Genomic DNA, 14,303 nt, shown 5'->3' on the forward strand with positions numbered 1-14,303 from the left:
TTTTGTTATTAAGTATATGTTAAAAAATTCAAAAGGCACTGGCACATCTGAGCAATCTAATTTGCAGGTGCATGGCAACAATTGAACAAGATGAAGGAAAAAGGAAACCGCACACTGCTCTTGATAGTACCACTGATATTTAATAAGCTTTACGTATCGGCCTCACGGCCTTCGTCAGATCTTTTGTGATTTGCTTTTACATTTGCACCCCTATGTAGACCTAGCCCCTCCCACATCCGTTCTACATATCGAATGCGGTTGAAGGCAAAGGGGAAAACAAATAAGTGCTACCAAATATATCAATATGCGTTTCATAAATATTACAAAAGTGTATAAATAAGACGTATGAAACACGTCTGTAAAATCACAATGAGGACATAGCAAGTTTTCATTAGTCATTGGGTACAGAGTTATCAATCAAATCTCTTATTCGGAGGCGATTATAAGAATTGAGAAAACAAGTGATGCTAGTGAAGATATGGTAGTGGATGCACCATAGTTGTTTGCTGCCAGTCAAAAGATAACATGTGTGTTAAAAATGTGGATTTTGTGGCGTTGATTGCCACAGTTAAAAACTGTACGGCTCAAGTCTCAAAGAAGTCTAAGAAACTGAACATTATTGTGGCTGCAGCAGAAAAGGTTTTGGGACATAAGGATTTTACATCTGAAAACCCCTTGAGCCTGTGTAGGGGTCATATCTGTAAACATTTTTAAAGAAAAGTTGTTTGATTTAGTTTGTTCAATTTTTTAAAAATCCTGACAGTAGGTGGCGGGATGCACATTAAATTGTGCGATCAGCAATACACCATAGAAGAAGAACTTTCTTATTTGAGATACAAGTTTGAGGTGGTTTTTTTTGTGTGTTTTGTTCTCCAATTTAGGATGAGTTAACAGAATGTGAATAAGATTTTCACTTGACAGTTACTTTAACAAAAGAGGAGGGGGAAAACTGGATTTTTTTGTTATTGGATTAAAGTCTGGACATTTTTTGTCGAGGGAGGTAAGAAACATTGTAAATTAACCCAGTGCATGTTGAGATGAGGCTATTTTGAAAACAAATTGCTTTGTCAGCCTGTAGCATTGTTAGCTGCTGCCTGCCACACTGTCAACTGGGTTAGCCGCTAAACTAAGCCAGCTAACGGTAGCTCACAAACTGATGGTAGTACAAAAAGCTAGCTAACTACAGGTGAGTTAACTTCCCAGTCAACACAAACGTATGTTGTTCTGTCAATCCTAATGAGGTTACTGTAAAATGCAGCCTATGTACAAGTCTGTTTGACTATTATTCCACTCCTTGCCCCTCCTGTCATGCTAAACATCGTTGTCATATAACAGAGAGTACAAGAAGTGGAATGTTAGCTAAACAGACTGGTACATAGGCTAGCCTAGATGCTATATTTTTCACATGACACTGGAATAACTTTTTTTGCTGGGCTAGTAGTAGACTAGGCCTATTTAATATTGTGTGCTGTCACATCCTACTGGGCACACACTGGTTGAATCAAGGTTGTTTCCACGTTATTTATATGAAATGACATTGGCCCAACGTGGAATAGATGTTGAATCAACATCTGTGCCCAGTGTGGTTTAATTAAAGTTTCCCATTTATTCATGCTCAGATTAGAGCTCAGTATGTGTCAGAAATGGTGGTTCTTTACATTCATGCTTAGACCGTCATTACGTTGCTTATTTTGCAAAGAATTACCTGTTTCTTTGTAACATTTCTACCGCAACGCAAATCTTGAGAGTTTTACATTGAGTGTTCTTCTGGGGAGAGTGCTAGCACGCCTGTCTCATCCATTGCTTTTCCTGTGTAGTGTAGGCAGAGTTGGGATAATCCATTCTGAAGTGTCAGTGACACAATATTATGTTTTGTGCTTATTAAAATGCATTATACTATTTAGACATATTTTTTTAATGCGAAATTTATAAAATGAGTTGTTTTGGGATATCTTTTTGTTTCATGTGTGGATTCACCTGTCGTTGGTATAGACCGATCTAAAAATAAAAAAAATACAATTTCCTTGTTCAGCCATTTGCTTTTTCTCGTTAGTCATCATTTGCACTGTGGACCTACAGCACTGGAAATTATTATTATTTAAAAATATATATATATTTGGTAACACTGCTCAGCCTGCTGTCCAACTGTGTGCTACAAAACCCAACTAACTAGGCTGTTGGGTCTATTTTAACAAATGCATACACAACATGAACTGCAGCGTGTGTATGTGGTGTCTGTCTAAAAACAACATTGAAATTATCAGGTTAGTATTCATATGCAGAATACAATAATGCCATATTTGGAATGTCTCAGTGAAAATCACTGTCTTTGTGTGTGGCCTCTCCTCCTTGATTCTCATTCCCAAAACCCTTTTTCAAACCTATGCAATCAAAGTTCACAGAATTGGTTCACATTATTCATGAATACCATGCATGCATACATACAGCTTTATTCATCTGCTTTCATTTCACATTTAAGTGGTGCCTTCCATGAGGCCAATTAGCATTTCTGTCATAGAGGAACCAGGGCAAGGTCTTTGTTTCTCAACACTGTTGCTAAGGAACCTGTTAAAATGTTTTATTGAAAAGGTGTTGCTCACAATGCCACACGGGGTCTTTGTAGCCTAAAATTGTTCTCTCCGGGATGCCATAGGTTAATGGGGACTTGGTCACACATTAGTGGTCATGGTTTGAAGGGATGAAGCTTTTGTCAAATTAACTAAAAAAGTTACATTTATTTAGCATTTTAGCTAACCCTAATCCTTAACCTAATTATCCTAACCTGATACGTTCATTTCCCTCACCTGCTGCGTAAATTCCAACTGCTATAAAAAGTAAAATCTGACAAAAGCTGTATGCCATCCAGTAAAAACCCACATTAGTGCTATTATGTAAATGGCTGGAGGGGGTTTGGAGTTGAGGGAAATTAATCTGATTATTATTATATTCATGTGCTTGCCCTCCACTGCCATATGTATTATCACTGATCATGGGCCTTTTCTTTTCCTAATCTGGTTATATAGTATATTAAAATATGCTCCAAAAGGACAGAGAGTCATTGGACCATGGGATGCATACAGTACCTCATTCAACTTTTTGTGAGCATAAATACTATAGGTGATCTCTTTTTAGGGGATATTTGGTGCTTAAATGTTGTATTATCCTGATAAATCTGGTTATTGTTCTGTAATCCTGTTTGTTGTTGCATTATCCTTATGAACAAATATAATCATTAAACGTAAAGAGTCCCTTTAATCAGAGGTATTATCAGATCAGATAAGCCCACATCGGCATCCACAGAGAAAGACAGGAGCTTATTGAATGCCTAGACCGGGATGCTACGGCAATAACGCTCTGCAGTTTAAAGTGATGAAATTAGAATTATTAATCAGCCATTGATGAATCATTTTGACACACTGCCTAATTTCCCGGCAGGACAGGGGACTCCAAAGGGTATTTGTGAGGGATGCGCGCACTTAAATCAAAACAGGATGTAATACGATTTGTAAGGCTGTTCCGCTGGGATTTAATACTCCATTAACACAGGGGCATGTCACTGTAAAATTAAAACACATAAAGATACACACAAACCAATAGTTATGCCACATACTAGGCTACACTAAGCACACTTAACTTTGCACTTGCAAAAAGCATACTTTGCACCTATCTTGAGTTAGTTTCTTTCAGTCAAGGGGTTTCAAAAAATCTACCATCCATGATGATTGATTCACCTGATTGATTGTTGATATACTTAGAAAGTTTATGTAAATGTAACAATATTTAACCGTAAATCAGGGCTGGACTGCAGCATTTGGGGCCCAGGGGCCTTTTTTAGGAAAACAGATTATTTATTTTTAATTGGGGGGGAGACAGCTAACTTTGCATTTCAACACATTTTGTGTAGAAGAAATGTGCCGTTTTATAATGCTATTCTACACGTCTTGTAATGAGGCTATGAGAAAATGTAGCAATTTTAAAGCTCATTTCCAGCCATTCTACACTTTTTTTTCTATGGGTCAGAGAAAAAGTGTGCTGTTTAATAGCTCATCTCATGCTATTGTTCACATTTTGCCATGAGGCTAAGAGAGAATTTTGAGCTTTTAAAGCTAATTTTCTGCAATTCTACACATTTGGCTATCAAAAGGTTGTACTAGCATGGGCAGCGTAATTGAGGGTTTCTAACGTAGTCAACTGGGTGGGACTTCCATTAGCTGATGCCTCCGGGTGACCCTGTTGGAGTCATGTCCAACCGGGTCATCGGGAGGGATCAGCCTATTGTGAAGAAGAAAATGTACTACTTTAAAATGGAGATGCATGGGCAGCGCCATTGAGGCTCACAAGACGCTATAATGGCACAGATACAAAGATGAGGTCTCTATCTATCTCTATGGCCTAGGTCTACTAAAACTTTTTGGAGGTGGCAACACTGCCATCTACCTACAATATTGTACCTAGCTCTTCCTTCAGGCACGATCCACACGGGAGCGCACGTTCGCGTGCCACATCCTTCAGCGAAATGACATAATTTCGCTTCGCTATGCTGTTTCTGATAGAAACGCGGTAGATTGGAACCCATAGATAGGACGAGGATACATATACAGGACTAGGATACATATATTTGATGAACTGGAAAGTCTGGCTATTTTTTTTGTCGAGGGAGGTAAGCAACGTAAGTTAACCCAGTGCATGTTGAGATGAGGCTATTTTGAAAACAAATTGCTTTGTCAGCCCGTAGTATTGTTAGCTGCTGCCTGCCACATTTAGCCGCTAAACTAAGCCAGCTAACGGTAGCTCACAAGCTGATGGCAGTACAGAAAACTAGCTAACCACAGTTAGCTGGCTGGCTAGCTAGCAAGCAAACGTTAGTGCTAGCTTGCTGATGTTAGGTAATGTTAGTTATCCAACGCAAAGCTATGTAATTACTGGTGGTTATAGTTTCAGCCACGTTTAAATTTGATTGGCTTATTGGCTATCTTGCTTCCGGTGTTTAAGCGTTTTGTAGTCATATGTGCCCCTCACTGGGTAGCTAGCCAGCTAACTGTAGTTAGCTATGCTCCTCATTTGTTTGATATAATAATCACAATATCAACAAAGCCCCTCTGAACCATTTATGCTTTGTCTATCCAGGTGTCAATTGGATTCTGAATCGTGACCGCGTCTCGTCTAACTAGAATTTTCTATGGCTGCCCCAGCCATGCAACAGCCCAGTTACCTTCTGGTTAGTATATTGTGTTGCTGCTCGTCATAAGCAACATGTGAACTTCTTGTTGCCTACTTGAATTTGTGACAATCACATAATGGCTAGCATAGTACCGTGGCAGCAGTAACTGTTGTCAGCAGTAATGATGTCTTTTCTTCACAGGCCAACCTGAAAATGGACTCGACCACCAAGCCTTTTCTCCAGTGTTGCCAGGAGCTGGTGAAGGTCATTGATGACTACCCTGCAAAGGTACAGTTTGTCTGTATAAGCCAGTGGTGTTTATACAGAGGGGGGGGGGGCATGTTTCTGTCAATAGTTAGATCAGATCATCAATATCCATGTCAATGTTTAGTCAGTCAGCATGTCAGCTTTGTGCCTGAACCTGGTTCAACTCAACCATGTTACCTAAAAACATTCATCCTCTGTTATTATCTCACTCTGCAGGAGCTGCACCTGATTTTCCCCTGGCTGGTAGAGAGTGTTTTTGGCAGTCTGGATGGTGTCATCGTGGGCTGGAACTTGGGATTTCTGCAGGCGTGCAGCAATCAGTACAACATCGTTATGGACTTTCTCAACCCTAGGTAGTCTGTCATCCTATGTCTGTCTTTGTGTTCCCGTGTCTTTCTGTCCACTGTCTACCTTTATGACGTTGAATTTTAGAAAAGCAGTAATTTACTGATGTTAATTATGATCGTGTGATTTTCAGTGGTCCAATGATGAAGCTTGTGTACAAGCTTCAAGCAGAGGAGTACAAATATGAAATACCAGTCAGCTTCCTGCCTGTAAGTCACATCTCTTTTTAAATGTAACTTTTTATTTGATACATAGCAAGGTCTTCCACAACTTTTTTTTTTACACTAACCACTTTATTATTTCTCCTCCCCTCTTGCAGGGTCCTGTAAAGGTGTCCATACAGGAAGGCGTTCTCCCAGATTGCCCACTTTTAAACAACAAGCTGCATTTTCCTCTGTCTGGTCTGCAGACACTCAGCCTGGCACTCAGTATCCTTGACGCTCAAACTCACTCGGCCCTCGCTTTCTCTAAAACATTGTTGACAATGTATGTTTGTGATTTGGTGTGTTTTAAAGTCTGGTGGTATGTCCTTAACCCTCTTCAGATCCCTTTGAATATTACATGTTTATGTTTGCCTCCAGTCTCATAACACCAAAGGTAACGATGCTCAACTGTCATAACAATATCTTATTTTGGTAGTTTGTGATACGTGAATCAGACTATATTATTTGACCTCACACAAGTGTTTTGATGTTGTGTTCTCAGAACTACTCTCTAGGACAGCATGTGAGCAGCTTGGATAGTGCATACTTTGTGCTAGTAGACACCTACCTCAAGTATTTCCTTCCTACAGAGGGCAGTGTTCCCCCTTCTCCATTCACCTACAAAAGAGGCTCTGTGTCTCCACCTGCTCCCAGGTACTCTACAGTGGGGATAGAACTCCAAAGTCAGATGTGACTGATAGCGCTAGCAGGGTTGTGATCAGTGGGGTGATAACATTTGAAGGATGCTACCTGAACTTATCCAATAAGAGCACATACTTTCTTAGTCCTTTGCCTCCTTTTAGTTTCTCTTTCCTTCCTAATGCTAGGAAACTCAGTGCGCACTGTCATGTCTTTGGTGTCCAGGGCTCCCAGCGTACCTTTTGCAGGGTATGGCATCCACAGCACCAGCCTCCTTAAGCGCCACATATCCCATCAGCCCTCAGTCACTGCTGACCCTGCAGCCCAGGAGATCTGGAGGTCAGAGGCATTACTACAGGTGAGCCGCCTTCATTTGTCAGCCATGAATGGATTTGGTGTGAACTGTCAGTCAGGTGTTTAGGGAATCGGGAATAAGACGTGTGTGTTATCCCCAGGTGTTTGTGGAGATGTGGCTGCATCACTACTCCCTGGAGATATATCAGAAGCTGCAGTCCCCCCAGGTGAAGGTAAGAGCATGTCACACATGGCCCTTCCCACTACCAGACTCAACCCCTTCACCTGCACTGCAATACTGCACGGCTGACTGGCTGATCTCTATCCCCCCACACACACACACACACGAACCACAGCAGGGCTCACCCCATTGAGTACCATTGGCCTTCCTCCACTCCCACACTGGCATTTGCCTCACATGGTGATCTGCATCAAATCAACCTGTCCCCTGGCTTTCACAACTGGGACACAAAACGGGTCCCACTGTACTCTTTATTTTTATTTTTTTAACTAGAGGGGAATATTTCTATCTGAATAAGATGTGCACTCTCTCATCTGGGCTATAGAAATGTGATTTGTATCCATCTCCTTTTTCACTGTATATGAGTTTGTTTTTTAATTCAATTTCTAATGCATCTTTCAGGGTAACTGGAAAATCAGACAGAGGGAGGTCTGGCTTTAGTTGGTCTTGACTGTCTTTATTTGCATAGATTATGAAACATGAATACTGTCAAAATTATCAAAGTTCAATTTCAAACCAATCAAAAAATGGCATGGGATCAGGCATTTCTAATTTTATCTGAAAGGCAGGCTTTTTGTTTGGAGGATTTTCTTTTGTTGCTGAATTATTGGCATATGGGCAACTGCAGTGCAAATTTACTGCACTTAGTTGTGTATGTGTATCTGGTAGTAGTGCTTTTGCTTCTCTCAGACCTGTGCATGCTGTCTGTGGCTCCATTCACTGTTTCAGTACCCTTGTGGTGTTTATTTGGCTGTTCAGCTGTTTGCCATCTCTACATCCATTCAATATAATCTAGCCAAGTCTTTTTCATTATCCATACACCTCTCAAATCCCCAAAGGCGTAAAAGCCATATTCTTCCTATCCCTGCTATCACCTAGTAGCCTAGTACATATACCATCTTCTGTTAGAATGTATAGTTAAAGTATGGGGTCATCCATAGTGTAAGAGATGCAGTACTCCCTCTCCCCCCTAAAAAAAACTACCGGTCATGGCCATTGGACCGAAACAATCCTTTTACCTTTGAACCGTTCTTCCCAAAAACCTCTAAGAAATCTGTTTTTAACCATGTTTTGTGTCCCTCATTGTAGAGATGAATGGTTTTATCTTTCCTGTGTTTGGTGTGAAAGGGCTACTACATCACTCTAGCTGCCATAGCATTGTGTTCATGTGGTCAATATATTTCTGTTTGTCTTTATCCTTTGTTTTGTTTCTACTCGTTTTCTCCCCTTTTTGGTCTTCACCCCTTTTTCTTTGGATGCACCCTATCCTTTGTATTCATGTTCACCTCCCTCTTCTCTCTCCTATTTCCCCCCCACTGTAATGTTGTTTCCCTCCTCTTCCTCCCCTGGTTGTGATGGGTCGTACAGCTGGCGCTGCTGCAGTATCGCCTCAGTATGTCCAGCATGCTGTGCCAACCCCTGACCCCTCCTGGCTCTGGAACCCTCGACACGTACCAAGTACTTTTCCCTTTTCATTCAATCCCACTAGGCTTGCTGGAGGTGAACCTAGGCCCTGAAGACAGAGTAGCATTAAGGTTAGGGTACTTCTCTTCAAGAAAGCATTTGAATGCTGTTACAGTGCATTCTATAAAAACCAACTGCCTGAACGCAACCAGTCGAAGACCTATCCTTGGATGGGCCCCATTTTGACAGCACACCATTTTGACATAATGTCAGACCAACATCTCACAGTAGAATATGGCCCATAGAGAAATATCCTTGAAAGGAGAATTTGAAGAGATTGACATTTTAATTTGTGCGCATGTGCACGCACCCTTTTTCTTTTAAAGCATGTCTTGCTATGTTACTATGTGGTTAATGTGTGTACCATTTCTTTCTCATTTCACATTTTTCCATTCTGCGCAAACAATACTACAGTATTCAAAACCTCAATAACCACATTGCCCTAAATCAATGAATTCATCATCAAATTGTCTACCTCATTCTCTAAGAATAATGGGCCTGAATCTCAATTTAAAGTATGTGCCTGTTTCTGAGCTAGACACATTGAATGCCTTTTCCAGATAGGCTTTTTCAACAGCAGGGTCATTTGAGAAACAGTACCAGGAATAGGGGTTATGTTCCAAGCCCGCTGTGTGATTGGTTATTGTTATCCGAGGAGCTTCTTATGATTGGCTGCTGTCCCTGTGGATTTGTGTATGACTGGCTGTTTCAGGAGCCATTCACCCCAACAGAGGAGCACGTTCTGGTGGTTCGTCTCCTAGTGAAGCACCTCCATGCCTTCTCCTGCAGCCTGAAACCTGAGCAGGTCTCCTCCTCGGCTCACTCCCACACCAGCCCCCTGGAGGAGTTGAAGAGGTGAGCACCACCAGGGTCAGACATTAGGGTCGACATTCTCAACTTTATTGTAACTTTAAATGGTCTGGATTTAGTTTGGCCTCTAATTCACTGTTGGTCTGTCTCTAGGGTGGTGGTACATCGTTTTGTCCAGCAGAAGCTATATGTGTTCCTCCAGCACTGCTTTGGCCACTGGCCTTTAGATGCCTCTTTCAGAGTGGTAGGTATCACAACTCAATCCTCAACCTTCTCAGCTTGGGTGAGGTGTTGGTGTCAATCACAACTTCTCATTGGGTCCAACCAATACAACTCACCACCTCTATAATGGAGATAAAAATGTTTGTGTGCTCTTATCTCTAAAGCACCACTGTATCTCTACGTTTAGGTGTTGGAGACGTGGCTTAGCTACATCCAGCCATGGAGGTACACAGGAGAGAAGACCAATTCTCAGACAGACCAGAACAAAGGTGTACCTGAGAAATGGTGAGTTATTTGTTGGATCACCAGATGGGTCAGGCTGAATAAATGTGTTTGTAGTGCTTCCTTCAAGTCTTTGACTCTGCAGTACTGACAAGGAATTAGATATTTGTCTTATTGCTTCCTCACATTTTTACATTAATCTTCCTAACCAGTTTTTCTCAACAAAAAATTCAGGAGCTTGTTTGTTCAGGAGAACCTGCTCATGTACACCAAGCTCTTTCAGGGCTTCCTTAACAGGGTGGTACGCACAGACCTGGTCAACGTCAAAAATGCACTAATGGTCTTCAGGGTGGCCAAAGTCTTTGCTCAGCCAAACCTATCGGAGATGATTCAGAAAGGTATGGACAAAAACAGTCACCCAGCCTTATGATACTTGTGTGATGTATATGCACTAATAGTCATGTAATGGTCCAGCTACAGCAGTCTGAGCTGTCACTGCCCTGTCCTAATGTAATTCTCCTGTCCTTCCACTTCCTGTCCCTCTCCAGGAGAGCAGCTGTTTCTGGAGCCGGAGCATGTCCTCCACCACCGGCAGCACCGGTGCTTCCTCTCGCCGGGCCACGGTGGCAGCTTTTTATCGGCCCGGCAGCCTGTGGTGACAGACAGGGTGTTCAGGGTGAAGAGCCACGTGTATGGTCTGGAGGGACAGGACTGTCAGTATAAACAGATGTTCGGCACGGAGCTGAGGGGCACGGTGAGTGGAGCGGAGGGGACCATACTAGCGATCGAGTTAATTTCAATTCCAGACAGTTTGCAAATTCTGAAATTGAGCCCAACTTTGGGAGAAAATATCTGAGATTTCTAAGCGAATCACAAACTTGCAGTATCAAATCGCAATACATATCGTATCTGCACCTAAGTATCGTGAGGTCCCTGGAAATTCCCAGTGCTAGTAAAATGAGCTTGCTATATTCTGCAAGATTAGATCTCTCTGAACTGCACTCTGTGTTGCTGTTGCTTGCTGACTGTCTTGGTAAGACTACGTTCTTCTTGTTTATCACAAGACCCAACCGCCTAGGCCTGCCCTTTTGCTTAGATGGACCAACTATAAACGTGGTCAGTTGTCATCCTCCTTTGGTGTAGGTCTTGAAGCTCATTCAGATAATCGACCAGGCGAGGCAGACCGCCAAGAAGATATCAGATCAGTCAGCTGAGGTGGCGGCCAACAACTCCTTCATGTCCTGGTTTGGAATGGGCTCCCCTGACCTCAACTACACCTTCAATGGAGGAGAGGTGGATGACACCGGGGCGTGTGTTAAGAAGACCCATGAGTTTCTGGAGAGGTCACTGGACTACCTCTGTCAGATATTTCGGGTAGGTTTACATATCACTTTTCCTGAACATTTAGCATGAGCTAATGCAAACTTAATTCCTCAACTCATGCTATGTTTTGTCGTCTACAGCTGAATGCAGGACAACTGTCTCAGCTGATGGCTACCCTAGGCTCTGGTCAGGACGATGGGAACTCCAAGCAGCTACCAGACTGTGTTCAAGGGGAGAACGGACTCATCCTCACAGACCTGGGCCGGATGCAGGTCAGACTACTTATTCAACTTTAATAACCAAACCCCAACAACACACATACATCCCTTATGATATATCTCCACACACTGTTAAATATGTGATGTTTTTGCAGGTCATCAATGGACTGCGTAGATTTGAGATAGAGTACCAAGGGGACCCAGAGCTTCAGCCCATCAGGAGCTATGAGAACGCCATCCTGGTCAGACTGTTCTTCAAGATCTCATCTCTGGTGAATGAGAGGGTATGTGACATGGCAATTCTTTGCAATTTACAAAACTGATACCCTGAACCTGTCATCTCTATTTGACTGTGAGACCTCAGCAGTGCTGTTAACTATCATGATCTATTCTGAAATATGTACATCTGTTGTATACACCCAAAAGCTGAACTAAGAGAAAATGGGTTTCCATAGAAGTCAGAATTCTGTATGTTTTGGCCTGTCATAATTGTTGCCTCTCCCATCCAAAGTTCGGAGGTCACATGGATGCTCTGTGCTCGCGGCCGGACTTCCTGGGCCAGTTGGGACGGCACTACCTGGCCAGCCCCGTGGCCGCGGCGGATGGCAGGTGCAGGAGCCCAGAGACGCGACTAACAGCAGAGAGGTACCGACGGCCGCGGCTAAGCCTGCGCATGCTGGCGAGCTACAGAACCCTGCTGATGCTTCTACTGCTCTACCTGTTTGGGGCACTGTTCTCATTCGGCCCCATGTCCAGCACACTACTCATCCTTACAGGAGGATTTCTCTACGGATTCTTAAGTTGCCCTGTTTGGAGATAAACTCAAGTTCCAGTAGCAGGAAAATGAAATGGCTTTTTTTGCCACTTGCCTTCATGCTTGGGCCACCTATTGTGATACATTTTGTTTCTTTTTAATATTGTAAATAAATTCAAGCACGTTGCTGTTTGGGTGACGTTACGCTAAATATTAATATTTTTAAGCAGTTTTACTTACTGGTTGATATGTGAAGGATAGTTGTTTGATTTAAAATTCTAACAAGATATTGAATGTTTGTCACTTGAACAATGAAAGGATGGTGGTGATTATCCTCAAACTACAAGATTTACAGGTGTAATAAAGACTCTTGCACTAGTATTTTTTACCTCAATGGTAGAGGAAAATCTAGGTTTCTGCCGAAATAGACACACTCAAAAGTATTTATTTTTCCATGAGCTGGCCATAAACAATTACTGTTTAGAAAAAATAAAATGCTGAGTTGTCCTCACTTTTGAGGACACAAGCTCAAGTACAAATAATATGAACATTATTTGTACTTGAAATACCGAATACAATATCAGCATGTAATGTGGCTAGTTAGTTGTAAAATCTCCTAAAATAAATGCACTATCAATTCAGGAGTCTACAATCTCACCATGTTCAACCTGCTGATCAATGTGCCTCAGCGTAGTCCTCATTCGCAACGGTATATACCTTTGAGGAAGTGCATTCTGGGGGATTCTAAGAATTAGCACGAATTTGTCAACAAAAGTACAACATAAATATTTTCTGAGATGTGAGCTAATTAACTTGCTATACATAGTATCGTATAGCTTTGGAATTGAGACATTACGTACTTTCTATGAAAATAGGCCAGTTTCTCGACATATGCCGCGTTCATAACAACTGGTAAATCGGAATTATCGGACTTCCGTGTTCAGTAAATTGAAAACAACTGGGAATCGGGGGGGAAAAGAGCTCCGATTTAGAAAAATCGATTTGAACGGTGATCCAACTTTGGAATTGCAACTTGAGAACTCAAGCCTCCTTTTAGAGTACTGATATGATTTTACCTCGTATTTCTCCGAGCTCCCAGTTGATTTGAAGGCGGCATACATTTAGCAATCGCGTGACGCAGCAGTCTGCCGGGTGGGGCGTTATACGTTCCTTCATTGGATTTCTAGCAACTTTCTATATCTCTGGCAACGGTACCATGCAATGCACCCTGATCTAAAGAGTCAGACAAATAGGAAAAATGTGCTAGACCCTTCGTTAAATCAAATTCTCGAGGTAGAAATATAGCAAAAATATGATCAATGGCTCATTCGAGAGAATACAGCCTCCGGAATGGCGCAGCAGTCGCAGTGCTAGATGCATCACTACAGACCCGGGTTCGATCCCGGGCTGTATCACAACCGCTCATCTTAATCTTTTATTTTTATGGGCCAGTCTGAGATATGTTTTTTTTTTTTGCAACACTGCCAAGAAGGCCAGCATCCCGGAGTCGCGCCTTTACTGTTGACATTGAGACTGGTGTTTTGCGGGTACTATTTAATGAAGCTGCCAGTTGAGGACTTGTGAGGTGTCTGTTTTTCAAACTAGATACTCTAATGTACTTGTCCTCTTGCTCAGTTGTGCACCGGGGCATCCCACTCTTTCTATTCTGGTTAGACAGTTTGCACTGTTCTATGAAGGGAGTAGTACACAGCGTTGTACGAGATCTTCAGTTTCTTGGCAATTTCTCGCATGGAATAGCCTTCATTTCTCAGAACAAGTATAGACGAGTTTCAGAAGAAAGTTCTTTGTTTCTGGCCATTTTGAGCCTGTAATCAAAACCCCAAATGCTGATGCTCAAAATACTCAACTAGTCTAAAGAAGGCCAGTTTTATTGCTTCTTTAATCAGAACTACAGTTTTCAGCTGTGCTAACATAATTGCAAAAGGGTTTCTAATAATCATTCAGCCTTTTAAAATGATAAACTTGGATTAGCTAACACAATGTGCCATTGGAACACAGGAGTGATGGTTGCTGATAATGGGCCTCTGTATGCCTATGTAGATATTCCATACAAAATCCTTTGAATTCCATGCTGTCACAGTTACCAGCCCTTTCAAGCTTAACATCCTTATCATTTATC

General features: G+C 42.0%; 1 protein-coding gene across 1 annotated transcript; it reads left to right on the forward strand.

The window, feature by feature from the left end:
* The first annotated feature begins 4,441 nt into the window (after positions 1–4,441).
* Positions 4,442–12,544, forward strand: LOC115122038 (sphingomyelin phosphodiesterase 4-like). The gene is given in 21 exon segments (XM_029651203.2): positions 4,442–4,660; positions 5,128–5,218; positions 5,363–5,449; positions 5,645–5,781; positions 5,907–5,982; positions 6,093–6,201; positions 6,318–6,370; positions 6,479–6,630; positions 6,841–6,973; positions 7,071–7,142; positions 8,519–8,608; positions 9,327–9,469; positions 9,578–9,668; positions 9,834–9,931; positions 10,103–10,266; positions 10,417–10,622; positions 11,012–11,242; positions 11,332–11,463; positions 11,565–11,693; positions 11,921–12,208; positions 12,210–12,544. Coding segments are annotated over 20 exon segments (2,466 nt in total). The 5' UTR covers positions 4,442–4,660; positions 5,128–5,179; the 3' UTR covers positions 12,246–12,544.
* Positions 12,545–14,303: the final 1,759 nt, after the last annotated feature.

Source organism: Oncorhynchus nerka, linkage group LG4 (assembly GCF_034236695.1).
Source record: "Oncorhynchus nerka isolate Pitt River linkage group LG4, Oner_Uvic_2.0, whole genome shotgun sequence".
NCBI classification, from domain to species: Eukaryota; Metazoa; Chordata; class Actinopteri; order Salmoniformes; family Salmonidae; genus Oncorhynchus; species Oncorhynchus nerka.